Raw genomic sequence first — 20,080 nt, forward strand, 5'->3', positions numbered from 1 at the left:
GTAATGGCTGAGTCAGTTTACCCTTGGAACTAGCTTTTTTCCTTTCTTTTCCTTTTTTTTTTAGTTCCTCATTCTTTTGGGGCTTGGGGGATGTGAGCCTGAAGGGTTAGGGTCTTCCATTCCCCTATTTTCTTTTGGCAACTTTTAATCTTAAAATTATGGTATCCTGTATTTCAGTAACTTTTAAAGCTTGGTATTGTTGAGTTAAAACAAGGGCCTGTACAATAGATAATCTCTCCCGTATAAATTGCAGTAATATATTTAAAATGTACGGGCCAAAGGTTAAAAGCAGGAGTAAAATAAGCAGGGGTCCCATAATTTCAGATACCAGGGTCATCATCCATGGGGACCTATTAAACCATCCTTCAAACCAGCCTTATTGGGCTTCCCGATCTCTCTGTCTTTTATCCAATCTAGCTTGGAGCTTTTCCATGGAGTCCCTGACCACCCCTGAGTTGTCTACATAAAAACAACATTTTTCTCCTAAGGCGGCACAGAGGCCACCTTCTTTTAGGAATAGTAGATCCAGTCCTTGTCTATTCTGGAGTACTACTTCTGACAGGGAGGTAAGGGACTGTTCTAACTTCGAAACCGACTGCTCCAATGCTTGGAGGTCCTCATCGACTGCAGCCTGGAGGGTTAAATAATGCTTATTCTCCTGAATCAAGGCCACTGTCCCTGTCCCAACCCCCACAGCGACTCCGAGCCCTAGCAGAGCTGCCAGAGTTAGAGACACAGGTTCATGTCTGAAGCGAGGGGGGTGGCTGGAATAGAAATTTTCAAGGGTGCCTGCTGGGTGGAAATATATTCTGGGGATGATCTGTACCATTGCACAGAAGCCTCCCTTTGTTTCTAACTTTTCAAGGACTTCAATGGACACACAAGGGGTCAGCCCGGTGGTGCAGGCCCACCATGAGTCTTTAGGTGGGATGATGTATGGTCCCTGTATATCAGAGGTTGAGATGGTCTTATTGCAGAGGCTAGCTTGTGATCCTGTAGGTTGCCCAATGCAAAGGCCTACCCGATTAACTTCAGTTAGGGTTAGTTTAGGGGTTGCATTCCAGTGACAAGTGGAAGCCTTGCTGATGGTGTAATTTCCAATAGTGGCAATTCCCTCATAATAAGGGAGTGCCGCCCCTAAGCATAGCCAGCAGGGGTCTGCCAAGCTAGGCTTGGTCTGGTTGATGATCCCAAAAGCTCCTTCTATCAGGTTGAGCATTCTTTTCCCGGTGCCCTGTGGAATTGGGTTTTGTAGTGTTGGTAGCTACCCGAGTCAGAGTGGTGCCCTGGCTCAGGGTAGATCTAGGGGTTGGCCCCATAGGTCTTGGGGGAGGTCTCTTGTTCCCGCAATACCTTGTTTGGCCCCAAGACTTGTGGAGGGATTGAGGGCACAAAACAATGGGAAAGAGTGATGTGGGCCCCCCAATCATATCCCATAGGGTGGTAATGTTGAGAACCCCAGGTTCCTGGTACCTTGGAGGGGTGTTTGCAATTGAATTTCAGTAGGGGATTGTATCTGTCTCGGCCTGGATAGCAAACATTTCCACAATCTTCCCATTCTATTGAAAGGGGGTCATTACCTCGCTTTGTGCCCCATCTTCCTGTCATTCTACCAAAAGACAATGTCTCGCAACCCCATTTATCACAATAGAATTGCCAAGGGGAGTTACACCCCGAGTGGTGAGTGTTTTTGTTCCCAGGGCAAATATACCAGTCATCAAACCAGGCTATACCCTGAATCTTTTCATCTAGCATTTTGAGGATCTTTTTGAGGTCTGTATGGTGGTATTTTATTTGCACTGAAATATGATTTTAATTGTATGTTAATAAATAAAGTTGCCCAGGGGTCAGAGCTATTAGAACCATAGCAAGAGCGTGGCGGTGGTGGGCACACCTTTAATTCCAGCACTTGGTAGACAGAGCTAGGTAGATCTCTGTGTGTAAAAGAATACAGCCAGCATTGGAGACACACACCTTTAATCTCAATACCAACCATAGAAGACCTAGAAGTCTCTACAGACAGGCAGTGACGATGCAGTCATGTGTTTGGGTTTACAACCAATGAGAAGGCAGAACAGAAAGACTATATAAGACAAACACACAGGAAGTAGGTCCTTTTCAGAGAGCTCTCTTGGCTGAAGAGGATCGCTGAAGCAGGAAGGGTGAGGCTCTTAGCTGTGACCTCTTGACTTTCTTCTCTGAATCGGCTCTGTATTTCTTATTTAATAAAACGGTTGGTTACATAACATCTACAGGTCTGCTTTCATCTTATTTGGGCATCCAACTCCGTATAGGCCAGAGAAGGATTTAGTATCCAGAACGACATCAGTGCCCGCAACGGTCAGGGTCCAGGTAGTTGTTCCTGGTATATGGGGGTTATTCATAGACAGTGTCCCTGTCATCTCCATTATGAAGACCAGTGTCAGACATGCACGATTTTGAGCTTTTGAGGATTTTGAGTTCGCTGAAGCTTCCACCTGGGGGCCGTAGGGTCCTCGTTGGCCTCAGCAGGTGCCGACTTGACTTGGGAGGCATGTATCCAGGCAGCAATTCCGTCGACCTTGATGGCTGTTGTGGTGGTCAGCAACATGGTGTAAGGTCCCTACCAGCGAGGTTCCAGGGTCTTAATTTGATGTCTGCAGATGTAAACAGAGTCTCCAATCTGGAAGGGATGCAGCACACTAGGTGGTTTGGATTGGTACACAGCTGCCAGCGGTTTCCAGACTTGGTCCTGAATGAGTTGTAGAGCCTTCAGGCATGCCTGGAGACTGGGGGATGTAGCAAAGGAGTCTATGTCAGGCCCCAACAAGTCTGCTATTGGGGGAGGGCCCCCATAGAGAATTTCATAGGGGGTTAACCCAAGGAAAGCAGGAGTGTTCTGAACCCAGAACAGGGCCATGGGGAGGAGTTTGACCCTGTCTCTAGTGCCAGTCTCCATCACTAATTTAGTGAGGGTCTCTTTGAGGGTTCTATTGGTACGTTCTACCTGTCCTGAACTTTGGGGTCTATATGTGCAGTGTAGCTTCCAATTCAGCCCCAATATCCTGGCCACCAACTGACTTACCTGGGATATGAAGGCAGGACCATTATCTGACCCTATTACCTTGGGCAGGCCAAAACGGGGAAAAATCTCTTCTAAGATCTTCTTGACCACCACCTGTGCTGTTTCTTTCTTCGTAGGGAAAGCTTCCACTCACGCAGAGAAGGTGTCTATAAAAACTAAGAGATATTTAGCTCCATATCGTCAGGGGCGGATCTCAGTGAAGTCCACCTCCCAGTTTGTTCCTGGGCAGGATCCTCGAGCTCTGGCTCCTTCTGACAATGCCCGACGATTGGCATTCACCTTGGCGCAGGGAACACAGGACCCCGTAACCTGCTTAATCAGGGAATTTAGGTTGGGTATGAAATAGAACTGTTCTTCTCTCTGTAATAGCTCTCTGAGTTTTTTATGTTGTAGGTGGGACAGGTGGTGGAGGTCAGTCACTAGCATTCTAGCCATCTTTTGGGGTAGGACTGTTTTGTCCTGAAGTCTCCAAGCTCCTTCTTGTTTATCATATTGTGCCCCTATCTATTGGACAATGTCCAGATCTCTATCTGAATATTTATATCTTGGGGTTTGGGGCTGTTCTCTAGGCTCTTTTAGGGTGAGTATCTGTTCACCTAGAGTGGCGGCCTTGGCTGTTTCATCGGCCATTCTATTTCCCCCGAGCTATTGGGTCATCTCCTTTTTGGTGTCCTGGGCAGTGTATAATACTCAGTCTCTTGGGCAGGTGAAGGGCTTCTAAGAGATCCAGGATCTCTTGCTTGTTTTTAATGTCCTTCCCTGTGGAGGTCAGCAATCCTCTCCTGCAATATATCTCCCCATGAACGTGCACAGTGGCAAACGCATACCGGCTGTCAGTATAAATATTAACTGTCTTACCTTTGGCTGTCTTCAAGGCTTGCATGAGGGCCACTAACTCAGCCCGCTGGGCCGAGGTCCCAGGGGTCAGGGCCCTTGCCAAGATCACGTTGGTGCCGTCCACCAGTGCCGCACCTGCCCTCCATTCCCCCTGATGTAGGAAGCTGCTTCCATCTGTATACCAGGAACAGTCTGCATCCAGAAGTGGCTGGTCCGTCAGGTCTTCTCGAGTGCCATGGGTTTCAGCCAGCACTAGGTGGCAGTCATGCTCTACTGCAGTTTCCTCCACTTTCTCAGGAAGCAGGGTCACCGGATTGAGGGAAGTAACTGTCCCAAACCGGATCCGTTCAGGGTTCAGTAACATGGCCTGGTAGTGGGTGACTCTGATGTTTGCGAGCCATCGATCAGGGGGGTTGCTGAATTACTGTCTCTATAACATGTGGGGCCATTATTGTGAGAGGTTGCCCCAGAGTGAGTTTATCAGAGTCCTTGACTAGGGTTGCCACCGCGGCTATCATGCGGAGACAAGGAGGCCATCCTGAAGCTACATTATCTAGTTTCTTGGAAATGTAGGCTACCGGTCTTTTCCAGGGGCCCAATTGTTGGGTTAGGACTCCCTTTGCTATCCCTTTTCATTCATCCACATTTAGGGTGAATGGCTTTTTCATGTCCGGGAGGCCCAACGCGGGGGCTGACAATAAAGCCTTCTTGATGTTATAAAAGGCTTGCTGTTCCTTCTCGCCCCAGGTGTAGGGAGCATTGGCCTTTGTGAGGGGATATAATGGGGCCACCATTTCTGTGAACCCCGGTATCCAGAGGCGGTAGAAGTCTGCACTCCCTAGGAACTCTCTCAGCTTCTTAGTATGAGAGGGCAGGGGTCTGAGAGCCATGGCCTGTTTATGTCCCTCGGTTAGCCATCTCTGGCCCTCCCGTAGAAGATACCCCAAGTAAGTCACTTCTTGCTGGAAGATTTCGGCCTTTTTGGCTGAGGCCCGATATCCCAGCTCTCCCAGTCTTTTTAACAGGGCCCCGGTACCTTGGAGGCATCCTTGTTCCGTCTCGGCTGCCAGGAGCAGATCATCTACATATTGGAGGAGGGTCAGATCTGGATGGTTAACTCAGAAGTCCGCCAGGTCTTGATGCAGAGCCTTATCGAACAAGGTGGGGGAATTTTTGAATCCCTGTGGTAGCCTGGTCCAGGTCAGCTGCCCCGAGTATCCAGACTCTGGATCTTTCCATTCAAAGGCAAAAAGGGTCTGGCTCTGAGGGCTCAATCTCAAGCAGAAAAAGGCATCTTTTAAATTAAGTACGGTGTACCACATGTCCTGGAGGCAGGGTGCTGAGCAAATTGTAAGGGTTAGGTACAGTAGGATGAATGTCCTCAGTCCTTTTGTTTACCTCTCTCAGGTCCTGGACCAGCCTACAGTCATTGGTGCCAGGTTTCTTGACTGGCAGCAAGGGGGTATTCCATGCCAATTGGCAGGGCTTCAAAATGTCCAATTGTAAGAGTCTCTGGATATGAGGCCTTATACCCTTTTTCACCTCCTTGGCCATAGGATATTGGCGGATGGACATGGGGTGGTGGTAGGCTTTAAAGTTATCACCAGCGGTGGCTGCTGGGTGACCAGTCCCATGCCTGCTATTTCTCCCCATGCCAAGGGGTAGTTGGTGAGCCATTTGGAGTCTATTCAGAGGGATTTTGGAGGGGCTTCATGTAGCCGGTGCTCATCCTCCAGACTCAGGGTCAGTACCTGGAGAGGCCGACCCTTTGGGTTTGTAATGGAGACTTCCTTTTCTTGGAAGTGAATTTGGGCTCCCACCTTGGAGAGAAGGTCTCTTCCCAGCAGTGGGTAGGGACAGTCTGGTACCAGCAAGAATGAGTGAGTAACTTTTCCCGTGGATAAGTGGACCTCTCTCTCTGAAGTCCATTTATATAGTCTTCCCCCGGTGGCCCCCTGGACCCATGATGTTTTGGAGCTCAGAGGCCCCTTGGTCTGGGTAAGGATCGAATGTTGGGCCCCTGTGTCAACCAGGAATGTCACTGGTTGGCCTCCCACTTTAAGAGTTACCCGGGGCTCAGGGGGAGGCTCCTGGCCCTGACTCACCTAATCTTCTTCCAAGGACAATACTGGGACAGGCTTGCGCATTTTTGTCTTCTGGATACGGACTGGACAATTCTTGGCCCAGTGCCCCTTTTCTTTGCAATAGGCACATTGGTCCTGTTCCAGCGGTGGCATCCTCCTGTTTCCCAGGTTCCTATTCTGCCTAGGCTTATTCTGCTCTGTCCCTGAGACTACAGTGGCCAGGATTCTAGATAATTCTTTATTTCTCTTTCTGTCTCTTAAGTTCTCTCTCTCTTCTTGTTCCCTACGCAGCTTTTCCTCCCTTTGCTCCTGCTCTCTGCGTAGCCTTTCTTCCTTCTCTTCTGGCGTCTCTCTTTTGTTGAAAATCTTTTCAGCTTCTCTTACTAGGTCTGGCAAGGTATACCCCTGGAGCCCTTCCAGCTGCTGTAGCTTAGTGCGGATGTTGGGGGCCGATTGTCCAATGAAGGACATTATGACCTCAGTCTGCCTGTCCGGAGCCTGGGGGTCAAAGGGAGTATACATGCGGTATCCCTCCATTAATCTCTCTAGAAACCCTGCCAGAGTTTCCTCTGACCCTTGTACTATAGCACATACCATAGCCAAATTGGTGGGGTGTCTACCTTCCCCTTTGAGACCTGCCAGGAAAATCTGGCGATAGAGACAGAGTTGCTCCTTACTGCGAGGGGTATTGAAGTCCCATTTGGGGCGAGTCAAGGGGAAGGCTTCCTCGATCTCATTTGGTAGTTTAGTGGGCCTGCCATCATCCCCCGGCACGTTCTTAAGAGCCTCTAGGATGACACGCTGTCTCTCTTAGGTTGTAAGGAGGGCCTGTAGAAGTTGGTTACAATCCTCCCACGTAGGCCTATGGGTCAGGAGAATGGACTCTATTAGCCCAGTTAATGCTTGGGGGTCTTGGGAGAAGGGCGGATTATGAGTTTTCCAGTTATAGAGATCCGAAGCAGAGAACGGCCAGTATTGGGTTTGGCTGCCCACCGAGCAGAGGGGAAAAACCTGTGATGTCCCAGTATCTCCTGCCTCCCCAGCCCTATCACGGCAGAGGTGGAGGTGGCTGCTGGGAGGAGAGGAGGGATCCCGGTGGGGAGAGTGGTCTCTGCCAGGAGAGTTCGCCTCCAGAGCCGTTTTGGAGGATTCCCTTCCCTGCATCGGTGGATCGGTGTAAGGCGGGGGGTTGATTCCATCATTAGTAGATCCCCCTGGTCCTCTGGAAGGACCGGGGGTTTCTTTTCTTTAGATTCTTCACGCTGGATTTCCTTAAGAGGGTAAAGGAAGGAAGTGGGAGAACTGGGAAACAGTCGGGGGGCAGCAGGGGGCTGAAGGGACAAGGGGAGTGTGCGGATCTGGGGGTAAGGGTATATGCGGAGTTTGAGAAGGAGGAAGTGGGGGTTGGGGCCCCAGTGTTGCTGGGGCAGGTGAAGCAGTGAGGAACAGCTTCACTCAGGCAGGTGGGTCTCTGGCAAAACTCTCCCAGAGTGAAATGTAAGGAAGGCACTTGATCTGTGTGCACTTACCTGCAGAATGACATCAACGTTAAAGGTCCCATCCTCCAGCCAGCTGACCTCAAAGATGATCCATTTCTTTTTTTTTGACTTCCAGAGAGGCATTGTGGGCCCGGGTGAGGACATCTTTCCAGTTATCTAAAGTCAAACTTAGGGAGGTAGTTAGTTGTTGCCCCTTGTGGAGAGAGAGATGGGTAGAGGCAAAGACAGATTCCAAAAAAACCACAAAGAGGACAATGACAGACATAGTCTTCACGGTGGTCGATTGGCGACAACTGAAAGTACAGATTCAGATGGGAGCAGCCACGTACAGCCTCACTCCTTGGGAAGGAGAGACACTAGGTCCGTCTCCTTCCTCCAGATCACTCCAGAGGAGACCTCCAAAGCAGGGACCTGGGGACATCTGAGCATGTCTGCTCCCCTCACAGGTCCCAATACTCAGATACAGATGCTGCGCAGGCACAGAATACAGGTGCCAAATCGACCAGACAAAAGACAAGAACACAATAACATAACATAAAACATAGATTGAGCTTGTTTTTACCTCCAACTGGCAGAGTAGGGGTCTAGGGGCACCCCAAAATCTCGGTGGACCCTCCAAATGATAGACCCCAGACCCAGGGTACTACCTTCTCGGGTGGGCGCCCCAAGAACCCAGACTCCGGTCCAGTTGATGCAAATAGCAAGAGGTTTATTGATGCGGCTGTACAGTCAGGCTCCTCTTGTCTTGAGGGCAAGAGTCGCCTCTACTGCAGCCACATAGGTACTTTTAAAGGAAAAAAAAACCATAAAAGCCATAAGATTACAATTCCCATACAATGTCGTTCTGATTGATTTATGTCTAGAGGCTAATTTCACAAGATCATGGCCTGATCACAGGGTGGGTACAATCACGTCCTCATGTGCATTCTTCCCGAAAACTCAAGGGGGGTATCAGGGCGGGAGTGAAGGTTACACAAAGGTTACAGTGGTCTTTCCTGGAACACTTGCAATTATCCCAGTCACAGTTGAGTGCATCTCTTAACAGAAATCTCTTTACATTGTTACATTGTGGCAGGGGTGGTTGAGTAATGGCTGAGTCAGTTTGCCCTTGGAACTAGCTTTTTTCCTTTCTTTTTTTTTCTTTTTTTTTAGTTCCTCATTCTTTTGGGGCTTGGGGGGGGGGGGTGTGAGCCTGAAGGGTTAGGGTCTTTCAAATGGAAAAGCTGATGGACACTCTTGGAAGGCTGGCCAGTAATTTAAAGAAAAAAGAAAAAGGTAAGAGTGAATTGTCATGGGTGCAAATAGGGCACCACTGCAGTTAAGAAAGGGCAAGACAGCTAAAGATTTTAAATAAAAAAGGTAATCTTCCCAATAGGGAAGAGGGAAGGAAAGGAAAGGAAATTTCCCATTAGAAAAGGGAGAAAAAAATTTAATCAAGAAAAAAGGATTTTCCTGGTAAAAAGGGAAAAAATTTTGAAACTAGGCCTAAAGATTGGGACCCTGTAGAGGAAGGATGAACAAAAGAGAGAAGCCTCTTCCCAGTGGTAATAGAGGAAGAAAAGACTCTTTCCAATTGTAGAGTTTTCAGGATAGCTGAAACTCAGAGCCCTTTCTTCCTGCCAGTGCAGAGCAGCAGCATCTGAATTACAAAGAGTCGGCAGGTAGGCCTCATTGCTGCTGGCTAAATAGCAAGCGAGCCAGAGGTTAAAAGTTTTGCTGTCTATTTGCTTATTTTGGTTTAAATGTTTTTCATTTTTCCTTCAGAGTGGGAATAATTCCATATTTAGGATCCCTTCATGGGAAATGTTTTTCTGTTTTTCCCTTATAGTGGGAATAACTCATTATTAGGTAGTCCCTTCATGGGAGTAGAAAGTTTAAACATGAGTTTGTGTGTGCGGGGGGGCGCATACCCAGCTGTGGCGGGGGTGGCGGACAAAGGTGTGAGTGAGTTAGCCCAGAGCAGCGGGCGGACAGGTACACACTGGTGGGAGGCGGAGCTGCGATGGAGCGTGGCCTGGACAGGCACTGATAATAGAGCCTGAGCACTGGGTGGAGCCAAAGCTAAAGCCACAGCCTCAGCCAAGTGAGCAGAGGCCAGGAAGGGACTAGAGCTAAAAATTTAAACGGGCCAAACTTCTGGTAAGAAATGGTTTCGGTCAGGACATGGAATGCTAAGTCAATACTGTTTAAATAAAGGATGTTCTGTTCTTTTGATTATCTTAATAAATGTTTGGATTTTCATGGTAGATTAAATTAAAGAAACAGGATTCATAATTTTGAACTATATATTAGGTATGCTCTTGTCTGTTGATCATTACTAAAAATTTGGCTCTGCAATTTAAGTTGCTTTCTAGAAATTCTTGGTTTAATTCTCTAAAAATATAACACCTAAAATGGATTGGGTTGTTAGCTTATTAAATAATGTTGCTAAGATAAACCCATAAATAATAATCTCTTACTGATAAAGAGGTTGCAAAAGTATTTTTTCCAGTAAATAAAATACAGGTAAATTGTTTGGTCCACATTGTTAATAATTGGTGATTTACATTAATGTATTATTTGAAATCTATAAGAAAGGATCTCTTTTTAAAATTTTATAAAAATACTCAAAAATATTACCTAAAGTTACCTCTTCAAATACTATAGAGATTGTATTTAATGCTTTTATAATTGGCATATGTAAAAAGGACCATGGAAACAAAAGCTCATGATAGAATTGCTCAATTATTATTGCTTTCATGTTTTAAATACAAAATGGCACCTATATGTAAAACTGGAGGCTTTGGAGGTACAGGAAAAAAGGTGTTTTGACAAACAGTTATCAATGATAAGCAGCCTAAATTAGAAATAAAATTATATGGGATTGAGATTGAAAGATTATTGGATTCTGGTGCTGGATATATCCATACTTTCACAAGAATCCTGAGATCCCAACTGGCCTCTACTAAAAGTCAGAAAAATGGAGACTATTATAAGATCTTAGAGCTGTAAATAAAAACATGCTTCTCATGGAAGCAACACAGCCTGGCTTGCCTGCCCCTGTGGCAATTCCTAAACATTGGCATTTAATTATGATTGACTTATATTTTATTGGCTGCTAAAGATTAAAACTTGTTTTTTTGATGCCTTTTCTAAATTACAAGAGGTTCTTAGCCTGGCTAACTTACAAATAGCCCCAAAAAAGGTACAGATATCTTTTCTCTATCATTATTTAGGTCATGAATATTTGGTTTTTCTCATTCACCTACTGGAGTGTTTTGACAAACAGGTCCTATTCTATGGGTACATTCCCCAACTTCTCCAGCAAAAACCATTACTACTTATCCTCAGGCTGTTGCTCAGATTATATTTAAGGGAATCAAGATCAGTGTTCAAACCTTTAGAAAGGAGACAGATATTGTGGTGACCCCATATACCCAGTCTCAAATAACATGGTCACAAGCTAATGATAATGATTGGACCATATTGACATGCTCCATACAGGGTCAGTTTGATATTCACTACCCCTCCAATGATATGTATCAGTTTTTTAAATTGCATCCTGTTATATTTCCCAAGATAATACAGATGACTCCTTTTCCTCAGGCCTGTGTGGTATTTACTGATGGCACTTCATGTGGTTTTGCTGTGGTGGTTTCTGGTAATATAATGAAGGGAATGAAAGTCCAAGGCACTTCTGCCCAGATGACAGAGTTACAGACACTGTTGCTTGCTTTATAGATGTTTTCTGATGAGAGTGTAAATATTTATACTGATAGTCAATATGTGGCACATGCCATTATGCCTTTGAAGACAACAGCCTACATACCATCCATTTCTCCCATTCATGAATATTTATTGCAAGTACAAGGACTCATATGGTCCCGCTTCCATAACCTTTATGTGGGCCATATTAGAGCTCATACCCAATTGCCTGGACCTCTAAGAGAAGGTAATCAGAGGGCTGATGCCATTACCCGTATGGCTGTCACATTTATTTGTTCTGCCCTTAAAAAGGCTACTCAGTTACATCGACGTTATCATCTTAATGCTGGATCTCTTCGTCATCATACGGACATAACCCAAAAACAAGCCATCCAGATAGTTAAATCATGTCCTATTTGTGCTGAATTTTTACCTGTTCCTCATTTGGGAATTAATCCCAAAGACTTTTACCTAATCATGTGTGGCTGATGAATGTCACGCATGTGCCTTCCTTTGGAAAATTACAATATGTCCATGTATCTATTGATACATATTTTTCTCTAATATTTGCTTCTGCCCATTCAGGAAAAAAGGTTAAAGATGTAAAAAATCATTGTCTTCATGCTTTTGCTTAAATGGGAGTACCAAAATGCATAAAGACTGATAATGGTCCTGCCTACAGAGGTACGGGATTTTCAAAATTCTGCCAAGACTTTTCTATTGTTAATAAGACTGGTATTCCTTATAATCCTCAAGGACAGGCTATAGTAGAAAGCTGCCATTGTACCTTAAAAACATATTTTGCTGAAGTAAAAAGGGAGGAGCTAAGGGCTCATCTCTCCTCTCCACATTCTATTCTTCCCCTTGTTTTATATATTTTAAATTTTTTATCGGTGGATTCTGCTGGAGTATCCACTGCAGATAAACACTGGAGGGCTCCTGTTGCAAATCATCCTCTGGTGCGATGGAAGGATCTTTCTACTGGCACTTGGAGGGGACCCGATCCAGTGTTGGTGTGGGCCCGGGGATCTGTTTGTATCTTTCCACAGGACAATGAGGTTCCTCTTTGGGTTCCTGAGTGCTGTGTGCGCCCTGTGGCTGCTGCTGAATCCCAACATGACAGAGACCTATTGGCCCTTCGTGAAAAATTCTCCCCTTCTGATGCCAATGGGGATTGAGAGCCCAATACGGCTAGCCTTGGCAAACATTAATGTAAGCCTAGGAACTCTAGTCATGTGGTTGGATTCTTCAGAAGATAATGTATGGTAACTTTTTTCAAAAATGTTGAGAATGTGTCACCCAGACACCTTCGAGATTAAGGATAACTCTGAAGGTCACTGACCTTCATTTGTTAACAATAGCATGCCAGCTAAGCCTTTTTCATTTTCGAAATTCTCTTCAAGCTGATGTAGTACCTACCTTTTCAGGAGTGGCTCTGTGCAACTTCTATTGGCCTCCTGAAATTCATCTAGCCTCCTTTGAAGATACCTTAAAATTTGTGAGCCTGAATGTAGCCATTATGAGACCATTAGTGCTGCTCCTTGTTTGTTGTCTGTTTTTCTTTATGGTTCTCAGTTTTTTTTTTTTTTTCAGAGCTGCCAGCTTAGGTTGTGCTGGGATCAAGAAAAATGGACCTTGGTGGTTCATGTTCCTGGAGCTGTGTCCATGCCAGTGGACCATGGCAGTTAGACACATATGATGCTCAAACACTCCAGAAGAGAATCTGACATCGCTGTTGCCATTGTTGCTGTTATAGCAGTGGTGGCCACTGCTGCTACTGTTTCTGGGATTGCTATTCCATAGTTGGTTACTACAGCTAGCACAATGGAGACCCTGGCTGCAAAAGTAGCTACCACAGTTAGTTAATCTTTCATTTTATTGGGCATGATAAATTTAATTCTAAAATTATACATTTGAATTGGCTTTGAAAGTTGTAAAATTTATAAAACTCAAGTTCTACTTGCCTATGGGATACCACCTTACAAGGACTCCAATTTGCAGTAAGGCTCATTAAGGAAGGGAATAGCTCAATTGCCTTTAGCCTCCTGGCTATGGGTGGGTTAGGACTTCTGTTGATCTTTTCTGTGTCACACAGATTGCAAGCCCAGTGCCACTTTGAGATCTTTGGCAGCAGTTAACTCTACAGCTCATGTGGTTGAGTCTGTATGATAATGAGTATTCAAAAATGAGTAATGCTTGGGGGGTGCTCACCAACCTAAGACAGAACACTTGTGGCCTGGGCAGGTGTCTCCATGATGAGTAAGGTGACCTGCTGACGTCCCATGCAACCTAAATCAAAAGCTTATTTTTTAGTAAAAAGGGGGGACCTGTGGGCCTTGGCTCCCCACTGTGAGTGGCTGTCACCTTGCTTGTGGACCTTGACCAGATATTCTCCCTATGCTGATTCCCTGCTGGTTTCCTTCTTACTGAATGATCACTGGAGGTTCTTTGTTCCTGTATCCTGCATTTGGTGTAAACAGCTTAGATGCAAGAATGTAGAACATTCGGTAGCAAACTTCTACCCTCTGAGGTTCCTCCATTGTGCTGTAAGCCTGTATTTAAGGTTTCCTCCCTCTTTCAATAAACGGCATTCGGCATTCTGCTGTGGCGAATGACTCGCTGCCTCTTATCTCTTATTTTTTAATCCACAGGCCCTCGCTTGGACATTGTGAATGGATGGTGGTAGCGCGGGCGCTACCACAACACAAGCCCACATTGGAAATGGCCAGGCATGGTGACACACACCTTTAATCCCAGAAAGCAAGCTTTTAATCCCAGGGAGTGGAGGTAGAAAGCAGAAAGGTATATAAGGCGTGAGGACCAGAAACTAGAAGCATTTCGCTGGTTAAGCTTTCAGGCTTCTAGCAGCAGTACAGATGAGACACATTCTGGAAGAGGACTCAGAGGCCTCCAGTCTGAGGAAACAAGACCAGCTGAGGAATTGGCAAGGTGAGATAGCTGTGGCTTGTTCTGCATCTGATCTCCAGAATTAACCCCAATAACTAGCCTCAGGTTTGATTTTATTAATAAGAACTGTTAAGATTTATGCTACAAATGATTACAGAATCAGCTTTTTTAGAACTCAAAGCAGTTGCCCATTGAAATCCTGAATAAGTATCGAAGGTATGGTGTACATACTTCAATTTTCCAAATTCTGCAAAGTGAAACATGTCCTTCTGCCAGATCTCATTCCTCTGAGTACCTTTTGGGTTACATCCTGCTGGTAATGTCATTTGATTGTAGAAGAAACAAGTAGGACATTTCTTTACTATTTCTTTGGCTTGTAGCCAGGTTATAGAAAAATCCTTTTTTAAACCTTTACTACTGACATGATGTTTTTTATGAAATTCTGAGGCCTCCAGCACATTTCCTATCAATAATTATCAATCTCATCATTGCCTTGTGCTAGAAGGCCTGGCAGACCAGTATGGGATTGGATGTGAGTTATATATAAAGAATGACTCCTTTTCCTGATTGTATCTTGTAATTGAATAAATACTGAAGTTAATTCTGAAGCATCAGGGATAAATTCTGCAGTCTCAATATGTAATACCACTCTTTCAGCATACTGAGAGTCAGTTACTATGTTGAGAAGTTCTGAAAAATCCATTAATACCAACAGAATAGCATACAATTCTGATTTTTGCACTGAAGTATAAGGACTTTGAACCACTTTACTTAAATTTTCTGATTTGTAACCTGCCTTTCCTTGTTTGTTGGCATCTGTATAAAATGTACAAACTCCAGATATGGAGTTTTTCCCATACAATTCGAAGCAAGATCCAATCAGCTCTCTTTCTAAGATCAATTCTATTGCTTTTGGGATATTTGCTGTTAATTTCTCCCAAAAAATTACTGCAAGCTCTTTGCCAAGGTTCACTTTCTGTCCATAATTTTTCAATGTCTTCCTTAGTTAAAGGTATGACAATTTCTGCTGGGGTCTATTCCTGCTAATTGACGAAGTTTCAATTTTCCTTTCCAAATCAAGTCAGAGATGTTTTCCACATAAGTTTTTAATTTTTTATTCGGTTTATGTGGTAAAAATATCCATTCCAATACAATATCTTCCCTCTGCATTAATATTCCTGTAGGAGAATGCCTAGAAGGTAAAATAACCAAAATGCAATCCAGCTTTGGATCAAAGTACTTTCTTTTCTACCAAGGCCAATTCTTTCTCAGCTTCAGGTGATAATTCTCTTGGACTATTTAAGTCCTTGTCACCTTCTAAGGTTTTGAACAAATTACTCAGTTCATCATTTTTTACCCCAACAATAGTTCATAGATGAGAAATGTCTCCAAATAATCTTTGAAAGTCATTAAGAGTCTGTAGTCAATCTGTCCTAATTTGCTCCTTTTGGGGTCTAATTTTTTGTAGCTCTATTTTATATCTTAAATAATTAATAGAATCTCCTCTTTGTATGTTTTCAGGAGCAATTTGTAATCCCCAGCAAGGCAAAATTTTCTTTACTTCTTCAAACATTCTTTCTAAAGTATCTGCATTTGAGTCAGCTAGTAAAATATCATCCATATAATGATAAATTATAGATTTAGGAAATGTTTTATGTATCACTTCCAATGGCTGTTGTATAAAATATTGGCACAGAGTTGAGCTATTCAACATTCCCTGTGGGAGGACCCTCCATTGAAATCTTTTAACTGGTTGAGAATTATTATAAGTAGGCACTGTGAAAGCAAATCTTTCTCTGTCTTTTTCTTGTAAAGGTATTGAAAAGAAACAGTCTTTTAAATCAATAACTATGACAGGCCATCCTTTTGGTAACAGAGTAGGCAAAGGAATTCCAGATTGTAGAGAGCCAATTGGCTGAATTACCTTGTTAATTGCTCTAAGGTCTGTTACCATTCTCCATTTACCAGATTTCTTTTTAATAACAGATACAGGAGAATTCCAAGGGCTGGTTGATTCTTCAATATGCTGAGCATTTAACTGTTCTTCTACCAGTTCTTCTAAAGCCTGTAGTTTCTCTGTTGTTAAAGGCCATTGCTGAACCCATACAGGCTTGTCTATTAACCATTTTAAAGGTAGAGCTGTTGGTGTCTTTGGAAGATCATCAGTTGTTGTGCCCTGTTCTTGTATAATATGGATGGCTGGTGACCACTCATTAGAATAATATCTTCTAATATTTCTCTCAGAAACATGTCCTAGTTTATGATTTGTTTCTGAGGTTGGAGGGATGTTAATCTGAGTATTCCATTGTTGCAACAGGTCTTAACCCCACAGGTTCATAGCTATGTTAGCCACATATGGTTTTAATTTTCCTCTCTGTCCTTCTGGACCTATATATTTGAGCCATCTTGCACTCTGTTCACTTGAGAATATGTCCCAGTTCTTAACAGTTGAATGTTTACCTCCTGAAGAGGCCAAGTTGGATGCCAAATTCTGGTGCGATTATGGTAACGTCCACACCTGTGTCTACCAGACCAGACAACAAAATGCCATTAATTTTTATTATTAATTTTGGTCTTTGTTCATTTATAGAAGTTTGCCAAAAATTTTTCTTTGTTTTCTTCTGAATTTTCTATTCTCTCTGTTTCATCATCCTGACCAGCATGATTTATTCCAATAGGCATTTGGTTATTTAATTGCTCTGAGTAGGGGTTTCCTCTACAACTGCAGGAAAGGTTTGAACTGGTTTTGCTATGGGGGCCTGCCTGAGGCCCCTCTTGGAGTTTCCTGAAGACTGAGGCAAAGGATTACCTTCCCTGTCCCTTGTTGATCTACATTCGTTGGTCCAGTGTTTTCCCTTACCACACCTTCCACATACTCCAGAAGGAAGGGGCATTCTGTTGCCATTGTTCCTTGAAGAAACATTGTTTCTAGGAATGACCTGTTTACAGTCCCGTTTCAAATGTCCTTGCTTTCCACATCCAAAACTTCTAACATTCCTCAAACCTTTTGAAATTGCTTCTCCTACCCACATAGCATCATGGTAATGAGCCTCAACATTAACTGTGTCTTTAATCCAATCTTCCAAGGATGCAGATCTTGCCTTTAATGGCCTGATTATTCTTTTGCATGCTGCATTCGCATTCTCAAAGGCCAAAGATTCAATTATTATCTTACTAGCTTCTGAATCCAGGACCATTCTCTTTACTACTGAAGCCAGTCTTTGTAAAAAAAAAAAATCTGTGAAAGATTCTTTTGGGCCTTGTATAACCTTTGTAAATGACTCAGTTTTTTTCCTGGTTCCTCAACTCTGTCCCATGCATTTAAGGCTGCCATTCGACATAGAATTAAGGTTTGAATATCATATAAACATTGTTTTTGTACTGCAGCATATTGGCCTTCTCCAACAAGCTGATCCTGGCAGACTTGTATTCCTTTATCCCCCCATTGTTTTTCCATGTTTTTAGCCTCCTCTTTGAATCACATTTGCCACTGGATCCTTTGTCTGGGTTCCAGAACAGCATGTGCCAGCTCCCACCAGTTGTGGTATAATCCTATTATAAGTTGACCAGGTGTTTAACATTTGCTTTACATATGGGGAATGCATGCCATAAGATAATATTGCCTCCTTAAACCTTCTTAAATCTAACATTTCAATTGGAGCCCAAATATTTTGTGTATTTACTTGATCAGGTAACTGCTGTATGGTTACCAGATAAATTAAGGGTGATTGTGTGAAAACAGGCTTTCTTTCTGTAACCTTATGGTCCAATCTTGAAACAACTTCATTGTTAATTTCGTCTGTCTGAATTTGAATTTCTCTATAATTCATTTTAACAGGTTTAACAGGTTTTTCTAAAACTTTTATCCTGGCACTTAAATTGACTATCTTTTTAAATAGTAAAATGAGGATAAGAGAAGTAATAAAGTGCATAATTCGATCAACATTAACCTCATATAGTTGTTCCATTGTCAGACTGCCTAAAATTTGAAACAAAGACCAATATTCTTCCAATGTACACATAAAACCCATTTTTTTAATGGGGAAAAATTTATCTTTTAAATAGTTTCCTTTAAAATATCTGATATCTTAATTGACTTACCAAGTCTGTGTAGAACAGTAGAAATCTGAGGGAATTTCAAAACATCCACCTAGTGTCCGAGGTGTGAATCCAGAGAGAGAGAGAGAGAGAGAGAGAGAGAGAGAGAGAGAGAGAGAGAGAGAGAGAGAGAGCAAAAGAAAGCGTAGCCACACGTTCTGGCTAAAAACTTAAATCCAGCCACGTGTTCCTGCTTGAGATGAGTCAAGCCTGGGCTCCGGCTTCCTTAAGCTCCGACCATGTTCATTGGCTTTACAGGTAGGGCCCCTGTTCAGCAGGGCAGTCCTGAGTTGTTTGTAGCACCGGCTTTAAGCAAGTAGCTTCAGCTGCACCTAACCGCTTGGGGCTACGGTCAGTCCGGCGTGAGACCAAGCTGACCTGTGCCTGAGCTAGGGAGTTGGGCCACCCAGGCGGGAAGCTGGACCTGCTGCCAAGCCAAGTGAAGCGGTTTTTAATGGATTCTTGCCATGTTGGGCACCAAATGTAGAAATAACCGTCTTATTTAATAAGAAACACAGAACCAATGCAAAGATCAAAGCCCAGGAGTTCAGAGCTAAGAGCCTTACCCTTCACTCTGCTTCAGCTATCCTCTTCAGCCACGAGAGCTACTTCCTTTGTGTTTGTCTATATAAAGACTTTCTGTTCTGCCTTCTCATTGGTTGTAAACCCAACCACATGACCGCCTCATCACTGCCTGCCTGTACAGACCTCCAGGTCTTCTATGGTTGGTATTGAGATTAAAGGCGTGTGTCTCCATGCTGGCTGTATCCTTGAACACACAGAGATCCACCTAGCTCTGCCTCCCAAGAGCTGGGATTAAAGGCGTGCGCCACCCACCAACACCCTGCTCTGCTATGGCTTGCTATTAGCTCTGACCCCAGGCAACTTTATTTATTAACATACAAATAAAATCACATTTCAGTACAAATGAAATATCACCATACCTTTTTTTTTTTTTTTTTTTGTTCTAGCTAGGACTTCAAGTACTATGTTGAATAAGTATGGGGAGAGTGGACAACCTTGTCTTGTTCTGATTTTAGTGGACTTTGTGTTTCTATCCATTTAATTTGATGTTGGCTGTTGGCTTGCTGTTAATTGCCTTTATTATGTTTAGGAATGTTCTTTGTATTTCTGATCTCTCTAGGACCTTTATCATGAAAGGATATTGGATTTTGTCAAAGGCTTTTTCAGCTTCTAATGAGGTGATCATGCTTTTTTTTTCTTTTAGTTTGTTTATATGTTGTATTACATTGATAGATTTTTTTTGTGTGTTGAACCATCCTTGCATCCCTGGGATGAAGCCTACTTGATAATGGTGGATAATTTTTTGATGTGTTCCTGGATTCGGTTTGCCAATATTATTGAGTGTTTTTTTTTTTTTTTTTTTTTTTTTTCGAGACAGGGTTTCTCTGTGTAGCTTTGCGCCTTTCCTGGAACTCACTTGGTAGCCCAGATTGGCCTCGAACTCACAGAGATCCACCTGGCTCTGCCTCCCGAGTGCTGGGATTAAAGGCATGCACCACCACCACCCGGCTATTGAGTGTTTTTGCATCAATGTTCATGAGAGAGATTGGTCTGTATTTCTCTTTCTTTGTTGTATCTTTGTGTGGTTTGGGTATCAGGGTTACTGTAGCCTCATAAAAAGATTTTGGTAATGTTCCTTCTGTTTCTGTTGTTTGGAACAATTTGAAGAGTATTGGTATTAGCTCTTCTTTGAAAATATGGTAGAATTTTGCACTAAAACCATCTGGTCCTGTGCTTTTTTTGGCTGGGAGGCTTTTAATGACAATTTCTATTTCCTTGGGGGTTATTTTTCTATTTAAATAGTTCATCTGGTCTTGATTTAACTTTGGAATGGGGTACCTATCCAGAATATCATCCATTTCTTTCAGATTTTTCAATTTTGT

The 20,080-nt window shown here is 43.5% G+C and overlaps 1 protein-coding gene across 1 annotated transcript; it reads right to left on the reverse strand.

The window, feature by feature from the left end:
- Positions 1 to 2,040: 2,040 nt before the first annotated feature.
- Positions 2,041 to 7,149, reverse strand: LOC131925305 (uncharacterized). Its single transcript, XM_059280633.1, is given in 1 exon segment — positions 2,041 to 7,149. A coding segment is annotated over 1 exon segment (1,560 nt). The 3' UTR covers positions 2,041 to 5,589.
- Between the last annotated feature and the right edge of the window lie 12,931 nt (positions 7,150 to 20,080).

The sequence above is a fragment of the Peromyscus eremicus genome, chromosome 1, assembly GCF_949786415.1.
Source record: "Peromyscus eremicus chromosome 1, PerEre_H2_v1, whole genome shotgun sequence".
Lineage (NCBI taxonomy): Eukaryota > Metazoa > Chordata > Mammalia > Rodentia > Cricetidae > Peromyscus > Peromyscus eremicus.